At 36.3% G+C, this 12,147-nt stretch overlaps 1 protein-coding gene across 1 annotated transcript in view; it reads right to left on the bottom strand.

Moving 5' to 3' along the window:
* The window catches only part of HSF5 (heat shock transcription factor 5), a 47,187-nt gene that overhangs the window by 20,176 nt on the left and 14,864 nt on the right, over window positions 1-12,147 (bottom strand). The window contains exons 3-5 of the mRNA XM_032871951.1: window positions 8,448-8,545; window positions 5,305-5,826; window positions 2,478-2,655 (exon numbers count right to left, since the gene is read on the bottom strand). Of these exons, the coding sequence (XP_032727842.1) occupies window positions 2,478-2,655; window positions 5,305-5,826; window positions 8,448-8,545 (798 nt within the window). The remainder of the gene's footprint in view (window positions 1-2,477; window positions 2,656-5,304; window positions 5,827-8,447; window positions 8,546-12,147) is intronic.

The following is a 12,147-nucleotide window of genomic DNA, read 5'->3' as shown; positions in this document are numbered from 1 at the left end:
GAAACAAATGCTCACTTATACGGTCAGATGATCTTCCATTTCAGATGCTAAGACCACTCAATGGGGAAAGGACAATCTCTTCAACAAATGGTGTAGGAAAACTATATCCACATGCAAAAAAATGGAGTTGCACCCTTATCTTCCATAATATTCAAAAATTAACTGAAAATGAGCTAAAGGCCTAAGTGTAAGACCTAAACTATAAAACTCCTAGAAGGAAACATAGAGGAAAAACTTCATGACATTGGACTTGGCAATGATTTCTTGGATAGGACACCAAAAACACAGACAACAAGAGCAAACAACAAACAAACAAACAACCCCTCCCCAAAAAAAACAAGTGGGACTACATGAAACTTAAATACTTTTAGGTATCCAAGGATCAATCAGCAGAGTGATTATGAGTAGAATATTAGCTACATTAATAAATGTGTGACCTTATTCGTTTCTTTTTGCAAACAGGTTACTTATCCTCTCCAAGCCTAATTTTCCCAATCTTTAAAATGATGACAATATCACATTCAATGTTTTTTATGGCATAAAAATGGGTATGCAGCAAATATTAGTTCCTGTCCTTTTCTAAATTGCCTTCAGTCTATGCTGTTGTCTTTAACATTTTCAATGGTGAGAAATTTTAATGTTTCATCATGGATTGGACCATATATTCAAATAAAAGTGACTATACAAGCTAAGTTTAATAAATATGATGAGTGATCTAAAAAGTGTTTTTGCAGAAACACTAAAACTAAAACACTTTCATCTAAAAAGTGTTTTGCAGAAAGAACCCTATAAGTCTGAGTAAGATCTTGATCCTATCACTATCAGTTTACCTTTTGGAGAATTTCTCAGAGAAGTTCTCAATATTTTTCAATTTTTATAGGCTAAAATGATTGTCTGACCTGATTAATGCTACCTGAATTACATGCTTCTGTCATGCATACAGTGTGAGAATATTAAAGTTGGCCACTGGAGACTTTGATGACTTGTTTTTTGAATCATATAAAGAAACATGTTTTATTAGATGTTACTGTTTTCTTTAAAAATGGTTTTGTCCAATTGCCTTGGGAACAGGAGAACAGGGGCACCTGGGTGGCTCAGTAGGTTGAGAGTCTAACTCTTGATTTTGGCTCAGGTCATGATCTCAGGATCATGAGACTGAGCCCTGCACCAGGCTCCATGCTGAGCATAGAGCATGCTTAAGATTCTCTCCCTCTGGTGTGCACGGCTGGAGCAGTCAGTTAAGGGTCTGACTCTTGATTTCTGCTCAGGTCATGATCTTGGGGTGGTGAGATGGAGCCCCATGTTGGGTTCTGTGCTCAGCAGGGAGTCTTCTTGAGACTCTCCCTCTCCCTCTTGCTCATGCTCCCTCTCTCTTTAAAATAAATAAATTTTTTTAAAAGATCTTATTTATTTATTTGACAGAGAGAGACACAACAAGAGAGGGAATACAAGTAGGGGGAGTGGGAGAGGAAGAAGCACACTTCCTGCTGTGCAGGGAGCCCAATGCAGGGCTTGATCCCAGGACCCTGGGATCATGACCTGAGCTGAAGGCAGATGCTTAATGACTGAGCCACCCCCTAAAATAAATAAATCTTAAAAAAAATTCTCCTCTTCTCCTTCTGTCTCTCCTACCACTACCCACGTGCACGCTCTCTCACTCTCTCTAAAAATAAATAAATAAGTACATAAAATAGTAGAAACAACTCTATGGGGGCACCTGGGTGGCTCAGTGGGTTGGGCCTCTGCCTTTGGCTCAGGCCATGGTCTCAGGGTCCTGGGATCAAGCCCCACATCGGGCTCTCTGCTTAGCGGGGAGCCTGCTTCTCGCTCTCTCTCTGCCTGCCTCTCTGCCTACTTGTGATTTCTCTCTCTGTCAAATAAATAATAAAATCTTAAATTAATAAAAAGGAAACAACTCTATGTGCCTAAAACCATCATTAATTCTGGATTCCTACAAACCACAAGAAAAACAATACCACCGATAAAAAAGTCATACTTCATATTATCTTTATAATGTGCTTGGGATAATGTCATTAATGACCATCTAATTCTTTTCTGCCACAGTTTGAGCATATCCCCTCTTGTCCTACATTCTGTTAGTAAGAAAATAAGTACATTAATAATGATAAAGTCTTTGGCACTTGAAGCAGCTGTTAAGTCACTCTTCATCCTTGCCATCTGCAAGTTAAATAACTTACTTTCCTTTGCTTTTACTTAATATGTTCTATCTCTTAGAAAGCTCAAATTTGCAATAGTAGGAAAATACATACATGCAATACTAGGAAAATAACTTTTACACACTTTTAAAGGACAATTAAGAAAACACATAGGTTAGAATTACAGTTACATAAAAAAGCAATGTGGTAAGTATAATATAATCATGAATAAAAATGAAGACTCAGAAAAAAACTGTCATTCATATATTAATTCCATACCATGGTTCTAATTCTAGTATTCTAGAGCACAGTAATCCTTACCAGGGGACTTTCCTTGCTGTGAGTTGCTTCTTCGCTCTCTGTATCTGGCTGGAGTAGATAAACCTGCGTCTTTACTTGGCTTGCTAGCAGGCCCCATTTCTGAAATAAGGAATCCCATCTGTTCTGAAGGCAAGATATTCTCAGGTGGATTGGTCTGGCATTTTATACTGGCATCCACCTAAAATATGAAACCCACTCATTACTCTGAATTTATCCCAAATACCTCCTAAAAGTTAAGATATTTTATCAGAGGAGTTCTAATATTGAAACACGATCCAACAAACATATCTGTAAAAAGCTTTTCATTCTTATGAGTGATACCACCTTTGATTTTTTTGGAACTAATCTGAATATTCAGTAGTAGGATATATATTTTCCCATGCACAAAGCATTGAAATGTATATGGAGCTAAAACATTTACTTAGGGTCAGCAGATTAACCATGAAGCTTGTTGTTGTTGTTGTTCTGGTAAAATTCACACACAAATACAAATTTACAATTGGTTAAGACCACTATCTTTCTCCACTCTAGTATCCCTTCCATCCGATTTCCACTCCCATTGGTAATATTAAAATGGTCACTGGCAAAATCCTGTTGGATGATGTCAGTGGAGCCGAGGACACTTTATTCTACTAATTTTGTATTCTTTGTCTTAAAGAGACCCTCAAAATTGTATGAGCTTCTGCCCCTAAAAAAATCTAGATCTGTTCTGTTTATGAGATATAAGTTTGGAGTTCCTAAATTTTCTCTGGAATGCAAATTCCTTCCCTAAGGTGATCAACTTCTGAAATACTCTTATTTCTTTGAATTCATTTTAAATAAAACTATATAATGAAATAAAGCTAAAAGTTAAAAACAGCTTTTAAAGGCTCTGATGTTCAAACATTTTTTAAAGATCTTGAAAGTAATTATGTGAATGCAATTTTAAGGTATGAAATCTAGTACTTTGGATGTGACTATGAAGGAACAAAGAGAAATTTTCTTTTCTTTCCACAATCATATTTGAAACACAATGGGCCTATCTTTGGTCTACAGAATTTATAGTACTATTTTAACACATGATATACTGGGTCTCAACAGTTGGGCTCAAAAAAGGACAATGAGTTGATAGATACCTTAAGACAGATAGATCTAAAGTTAGAGCTAAAAAAGAATGCATTAAAAAAAAACACAACTGCTGGGCAACCCCTTCAGGTCCCCCTCCGTCCTTGGGAGCTTTGAACTATCACTTTGCTATCACTCAACAGACTTTGCTTTGCTATCCAACAACAACGACAACAACAAAAACCACAACTATCAAAAAGTTATCTTGGGAATCTAAAAGTGATGATATTTTAAGTCCCATTAAAGAAAAAAACCCCAAAATTAAAAAAATATATGTGTGTGTGTATACACACATATTTACATATACACATATGTATATACACGGCTAAGATCAAGAAAAAAATAAAAGTAGGAAAATATAAGTTAATTCACAAAAAGTGATTTTAATTTAGATGTACTTTTACTTAGAATCAAATTTTATTCATTTTTCTGGTCATAAACCAGCAGCAATAAAGGAATTAGCTTCTACCTTCAGAATATGTCCCTCAAACTAGAGTCAGAATTCTGCTTTAAGAATGTAGATAACAGGGGCACCTGGGTGGCTCAGTCGGTTAAGCCTCTGCCTTCAGCTCAGGTCATGATCCCAGGGTCCTGGGATCGAGCCCCGCATCGGTCTCTCTGCTCCGCAGGGAGCCTGCCTCCACCTCTCTCTCTGCCTGCCTCTCTGCCTACTTGTGATCTCTGTCTCTCAAATAAATAAATAAAATCGTAAAAAAAAAAAAAAATGTAGATAACAACAACAAAAAGAATGTAGATATTAGTAATGAAATTCAAACACAGTATGCTCATAAGTCAAATGAGAATTCAATAATGCTATAAGAAAGTATGAAAAGACCCCTAACCATCTTCTTACCTCCATGCTACAAATGGCTAGGAAAGTCCTCATACTATCTGCCAGATAAACCATCCTTTCTGAGTAGTGGATTTAATCAGCCAGGCACACCTAGTCCATCCAAATTAAGATAGGAAGCAAAACTCAAGGGATGCCTTTAACATGAAAATGAGTTTTATACCACAATGCTCCTACTGCCTCTCTAGAAGCTGACTTCGACCATAACACAGTAAGAAGTGTGGGGTTTAAGGTTACTTCTTGCTGAATTGTTCTTGCTGAATTGTTCGTGCAGAATCACTGGGACAACCACTATGCTTCTGGAAAGCAAAATGGGAGCACCTGGGTAGCTCAGTCAGTTAAGCATCTGACTTGGCTCAGGTCATGAGTTCTGGGTCCTGGGATGGAGCCCCATGTCAGGCTCTGCACTCAGCATGGAGTCTGCTTGTACCCCTGCCTCGCCCCACACCCCGCTTGGGCTCCGGCATGCACTTGCACTCTCTCTCGTGCTCTAATAAATAAATAAATAAAATCTTTAAAAAAAAAAAAAAGAGAGAGAGAGAAAGAAAGAAAGAAAGCAGGGCTGGTGGCTCAGAGGGTTAAGCCTCTGCCTTCGGTGCAGGTCACGGTCCCAGGGATCGAGCCCCGCATCGGGCTCTCTGCTCAGCGGGAAGCCTGCCTTACCTCCCCCCTCTCTCTGCCTGCCTCTCTGCCTACTTGTGATCTCTCTCTCTCTGTGTCAAATAAATAAATAAATAAAATCTTTAAAAAAAAAAGGCATAATGAGCTGATAATAAACCCAAATAAAATGTGAACAAACTCTTCACCAGAATAGTCTTTAGCAAGAAGCACTAGGTACTTTGAGCTTTTTAGGGACTTTTTTCTTTGCCTTACCTGGTGTGTGCTGAATGGTAGCCCTTCCTGCACAAACACTACTGAAGATGGAGATGGATTATGACTTAGCTGCTCCTTCAGTTTGACATGAGCTTGTTGGATGGCTGCAGGTTCCTGCATTGTCGTATTTTCAACAGGCTGAGCTGTGTGGATGGTATAGACGTACTCAGGTGACTGTGGTAGAGAGCAGGTAATTGCTTGCTCTGTTCCAACCACAAAAGATGTAATATCTGAGCCTACAGGAGTAAGTGGCTCCAGCTGGCTAGCCTGACTTGTGGAAGATGCATTGCTGTTGTTTGAATTAGCTAGGATATGTTGGCCTCTGTTAGACTGAGATGTTGGGCACTGATTCTCAACAGGCTCCACCTTCACCATCTCCAATTTAGGAGAGGAATGCAACTCATCTACTATCTGAAAAACAGCTTCTAGGTTTACTTCTGTCTTTTTATTTTCATCAGTAGCACTGCAAGGCCAATTAGAAGGCAGAAATTCAACTGGATAGGAGGATTGCATTGGAGGATTCTGGGAAAAGAGAAAATAGGACTGTTTGGATAGAAAATTGAATATGAGATTAAGGAGGAAAGCAACAATGTTTAGGCTGATAAATGTTAAATAACTTTTAACTAAAGCTCACTAAGAAAACCTGAACACCAATCAACTTTTCAGCAATGGCAGCTTTAATTCTATTGTTAACATTTACTTAGCCACTAATATACATCAACCACTATGCTAAATACTGGAAAGGAACAATAATTCTCAGGGTTCAAATATACAAAATCAAAAAGCTACAGTACCCAAATACATATCCACTGATAAAATGCCTATACAACCAATTCTTTCATAAGAGTTGACAGACAAAAACATCACTTATATCTATCATATGCTACTTTAGGAACGTAATAAGGACATTTCAAACACAGGATGCTCACAAGTCCACCAATGCTTCTATAGATTCAGGGGGAGGTACTGATACTCTGTTCCAAATGATCTGGGAAAAAATGGATGGAATATCGAAGGTCCTTTGGTTCCTGAGATTATTTATTTTTAATAATAAAACATAGATTAAGAAGAGCTGTCACTTTTAGATATATTCTTTATATCTTTAAGATGTATTCTCTTATACATTAGTACTTTGCACAAAGTAGGCATTTAATTACATATTTGGGGATAAATAATCTCAAGCTATGAATATAAAATACTGAAGAGTAATAATTAAATAAAACGTGTGATAGATTGGTGTTGCCAAATACACGACAAAGACTGAGTCAGTTATTTGAAGGACATTAATGCCAAATAATGTAAATTTAAATGGTTTAAGCATCAAGCCACTTTCTCTAGCCAATAGCACCATTTATTGAGTTCTTACTATGTGTCAAGCACATGCAAAGTACTTTATATACATTATTTCATTTAATCCTCACAAGAGGCCTATAAAATGTGATAATCTCCATTTCCAAATGATGAAACTGAAGTTCAGAGAAACTGTGTATTTACCTAAAGTCACAATGAAATAACTGACAAATCCAGGTTTCAAACATAGGATGCCTGACTTCACAGCTCTTGTTCTTAACCATTACACTATAATGATCATTCATGCACACTCTCACCAATATCTATGATCCAACAAAACCAATTGCATTTATTTCCAGAATCACATCTAAAAATGTTTTTTTCATTTTAAAAATGTTATGTCTTCTTATCTTTATTTTCCTATAACAAACAAGTATTGTTCTTTCTATAGTAAGGATATTTCTAAGGCTATGTTAAATAATTTATTTAAAACATAAACATAAACAAGACATAAACACCATCAGAGTATCCCCAGTATGATCCAAGGGAGAGAGTGCCTGGATCTAATTTGTGGGACAGATATGTCCCTCTAGTGAAGATGAACAGACTAGACTATCATGCTTGATAGTCCACTGATGGTATCTGCCATTAAAAATGTCCAACTAAGTCCCTTTGATCCGGTTCTATATTCTTCAAACAACAATCTGATTATAATTTGGCTTTCCATGTAATTTTCTCAAAATTACTAGTGGAATGCCACTATTAAGCTATTCTCTTAAAAACAGAAGCTATCTCTGGGGCGCCTGGGTGGCTCAGGTCATCATCCCAGGGTCCTGGGATCCAGCCCTGCTTCTGCTCAGCAGGGAGCCTGCTTCCCTTCCTCTCTCTGCCTAATTGTGATCTCTGTCTGTCAGATAAATAAATAAAATCTTTAAAAAAAAAAAAAACCAGAAGCTATCTCAATGACTACATGACATCAAAGGCAAACACAAAATTCCAATCTTTAAGCAATTATAGCATAAAACTACAAAGAGTGAAATTTAATCTTATTCTAGGGGCGCCTGGGTGGCTCAGTGGGTTAAGCCTCTGCCTTCAGCTCGGGTCATGATCTCAGGGTCCTGGGATCAAGCCCCACATCAGGCTCTCTCCTCAGTGGGGAGCCTGCTTCCCCCTCTCTCTGCCTGCCTCTCTGCCTACTTGTGATCTCTGTCTGTCAAATAAATAAATAAAATCTTAAAAAAAATTTAATCTTTTCATAGAAATAGCAATCTAAAACATTTAAATAAAACTCAATTGCTTCCCAATAAATAATGTGAAAATAACTGAAGTGTTCACAATATGGGCACAAAAAAGGATCACCACTTAAATTTCTCATTTTTAATTTCATTTTCCTTTCTCATTAAAAAAAAGTAACTCTCTGTATCATCTTGGAAGAAACGGTCATTTGGTGACTTACGTACTTTTAAAGGTTATCTGGTATTCATTTTACCACAGAAGAGCCTAGAACAGTGATACTCTTTCAGCAATGATGAAAATGCTCTCTGTGCTGTACAATTTGGTAGCCACTAACCATATAAGACTTTGAGCACCAGAAATGAATTTTATATTTTATTTCATTTAAATTAATTTAAATAGCCATGTAGCTACTGCCTACTCTTTTGGACAGCACAGGCCTGGAAGAATCCTCAGACATCATTTTTATCAACCCCCACCTTTTTTTTTTTAGAACTGAGAAAACTGAAGCCGTAATCCACAGCTTACTTACTATTAAGATAAAATTACACTTTAAAACTGTGCAAGGTCAATAATATTCCATGTGAAATAGAGTGTGTGCACTGTTCCAAGACTCTTACCTGGAAGTAGTTGCAGTGTGCATAGGAAGAGGCAGTGGGAGTGACACAACTACTTAGAGCGTCCATATGGGCAGAAGGAGAGCAGCACTGTAGCACAGCTGGGACAAATTCAAACAGAGAAGAGTCATCAACCACAATTCACCTCTGGCAGCATGCAAGGCACTCCCCTCTTTCCACTTGGAAAGAAAAATTCCAAGTTTTCCTTTGTGGACGCAATAAAATTATGTTTAGTCTGATTAGGTGCTATTATTTGTTAAAAACAACATGGTAATAGACTAATTAAAAAAAAATCATTTTAAAGGGTCATGTCCACTTTTCCAAATGATATCTTTAGCACCTAAACATTCTGTTACTTTTCTAACCAAACATTTATTCTTATTGAAAGTAATTTCACTTTATGGAAAATATCAGAACGTATTTGGAATACAAAATAATTGTTTCGATCATTTTAATAGTAATAATAATTAGGAGGAGGGTGTGTTTTAAGGATAAAATAAGTGAATACTCTCCAAACATGCCTACCATTATACAACGCATCGAGTAAAATCCAGACAAAAATGTTTTAACCATTTAAAAAAATAGTTAAGAATTTAAATCCAAGAGCCAGACTGACTGGCTCTGGAGCCCAGCTCCAAAATTTTAATAGCTGTATAAACTTGGGCAAGGTTAATCTCTTTCGGCCTCAGTTTCTGCATCTTAATAAAATAGGGAAAATAACAGTACGTACCTTACTACGTTTGTTGTGAGGAATGAACGAGTTAATATGCATAAAGCACTTGGAATAGTACTGGCATACAGTAGGCAATCAAAAAATAAATAGCTAATGCTCCTATTATTTTAGCCAAAGAAGTGTATCTTCCAAGCTTTCTCTTTATAGTTAGGATACCATAAAAAGATTAACTCTTTGTACTGGTATAGTTATACTTACAGATGCAGTCTTAACAATAGGCTGAGTCTCCTCTTTTCCAGAGAGAGACTCTCCAGAGCGAATGAGAATCAGTTATAACACATCACACCTTTGGATTAAACAGAGGATGACATTTATTGAGCACCTGCCATGTTCCAGGCACAGTACTAGGTGCTTTACATATATTGCTTCATTTAATCCAAACAACAATTGAATGAGGTACTAACATTACTTTACAAAATGAAAGAAACTAAAGCTCAGAGATGTTAAGTAATTTCCTGAAAGTCACAAAGCTAATAGTGACAGAGCCAGCAAACTTCAGAGCACATGCTCTTTAATGTACAATACGTCGCTAATCTTTCCTTCTTCCTAAAATGTAACATTATAGTTTTACTAGAACTCCACTTGATGAATATATTTTTAAGTTGTCTTTATGATAAGGTAGCAACTTTCTATGTCCACATTTTTCATATTTTGTATATTTTAGCATACTAATAAAATTACTAAATTTTAAACTAAACAATCATTCTATGATCTTGGAAAGTAAATTAACCTAAGGATTATAAAAATTCATTGCAATGTTTCCCTATTTCTCTATTATTGACTACTGATTTTTAAAATGTCAGAAGTTCATGAAGGTATACCAGAAATAAACATTTTCTAGTATCATGTGTAATTTAAGCCATTAAATTTTCACATGGAAGGAAAAACTTGAAATAATGGACAAAATTCTAGTTTACATACACATGTAAGGGCTAATGTTTTCTGAATTACAATATTTTAACAATTCCAGTGATTAAAAAAGCCAGACTTTACTAAAATGGCCACATAAAATTCATGCTCTTATCACTTCCAATATAGGTTAGGTAAGAACATTCTTAGATTTAAACTTTGGGATTATTCAAATACACAATTCCAATGATTTAAACTTGATTTCCCCGAATATTTGAAAGCATACATATCTTGGGAAAGAACTTAAATCCAAAAATTAAGACACCAAGGAGGGGTCTGCTGGGTTGGCCAAAACTTGGAAAAAAACTGGGACATTTTTCTAGTTTTAACAGCTAAGGAAAACCTAGCCCCCTAGTGGCAAGAAGAGACTCAGTCAGGAGCTGCAGGTTTTCACTCAACAGGGTACCATGAAATAGTATTTCATTACGAATAAATCAACGAACGGTATTAGGTTTATTTTTCTGATATTGTTCTGATTCCATCGCTTACATATTTTAAATAGCTGTTAAAGTGTACTTTAAAATAAATTTCTTGGATTGGGGCACCTGGGTGGCTCAGTTGGTTAAGTGTCTGCCTTTGGCTCAGGTCATGATCTCAGGGTCCTGCGTCGGTCTCCCCACTCAGCGGTGAGTCTGCTTCTCCCTCTACCTCAGCTCCCCCCCCCACTTGTGCTTTCTTTTTCTCTCTCTCAGATAAATAAAATCTTTGAAATAAAATAAATTTCTTCGGTAAGTAAAGTAAAATATACAACAGAGAGTATATTAATATACAGCTCATAGTTGATTTGGTATCTAAGGAACAGCAAAACAGTGAAAGTCCTTTTAAGTGTCCAGTAACAAATGGAAAGTGGAAAGCTACCTGCAAAGGGGGACGTGAATAGATAATCCAAAAAGATTCCCAGTGGCTATTTCCTTACCAGTGCAGTCCTACCCTGTATGTACAGTCAACTAAATAGAACAAAGTAAGATACTAGTAAGTTTACCGGATAGGAAAAACCTAGCTACAGAAATGCAACTGTGTGGTTAATATATGACAAACTAACTCTGTATTATGAAAACATTGTGAAGGTACTGACATTTATAAAACTGAGTTTATCGCTATATCCTAAGGCACATTCAACTGCATAAAGATCTTCCACTGTCTTCCTGAAGGCAGTATTCACTCAAGGCATTTAATTGCACAGAGAATGAAAAACTGGAAATAATAGACAGAATTCTATTTCAGAAATATAATAGTTAATGACATTTAAAAAAATATTTTTAAAACCTTTTTAATGACATTTTTGAAAAAAAATTCTGGTAATTAAAAAAATCCAGGAGTACTAAAAATTATCTAGGTAAAAATTTTCACTCCCACTATGGGTTAGGAAAACAAGTTCATATTTTTTTATCCTATGGAGGTAATTCAAATACACAATTAAAATATTTTAGACTCGAGTCTACTTCAGAATAAGTACAGTATCAACAGTGAGAAAATGCCAGTATAAATGCTCAACAGGAAAAACATCTCAATTGTAAATTTAGTTTCAAGATAAGCTACTACACATCTAGAAACCCAATATTTCCTTACTTATAGTAAGGTAAAGGTCTTCTGGGCATATCCCCAAAAAAGTGAAAGCAGGCACTCAAATACATATTTGTGCATCTGTGTACACAGCAGCTGTGTTCATAATAGTCAAAAGATGGAAGCAACCCAGTGTCTACCAACAGATGAATGCATAAAAAAAACTGGTACATACATACAATGGAAAATTATTCAGTATTAAAAAATAAGGAAATTTGGACAGATGCTAGAGTATCAATGAACCTTGAACACAGTATGCTTAATGAAATAAGCCAACCACAAAAGGGCAAATGTTGTAGGATTCCTTTTATATGAGTCTCGGGGAAGACGAAGTAGTTCTGGAGATGGAAGGTGGTAATACTAGGATATACAACAGTGTGAATGTATTTAATGCCACAGAACTGTAAACTTAAAAATGGTTAAAATGGTAAACTACGTTATTTATATTTTACTTCAATAAAAAGAAAGGCAGGGGCGCCTGGGTGGCTCAGTGGGTTA

The sequence above is a fragment of the Lontra canadensis genome, unplaced genomic scaffold (genome assembly GCF_010015895.1).
Source record: "Lontra canadensis isolate GAN:19392208 unplaced genomic scaffold, GSC_riverotter_1.0 scaffold43, whole genome shotgun sequence".
In the NCBI taxonomy this organism is placed as follows: Eukaryota; Metazoa; Chordata; class Mammalia; order Carnivora; family Mustelidae; genus Lontra; species Lontra canadensis.
The sequence above is the reverse complement of the archived record's forward strand: the minus strand, read 5'-3'. Positions and strand labels throughout refer to the sequence as shown.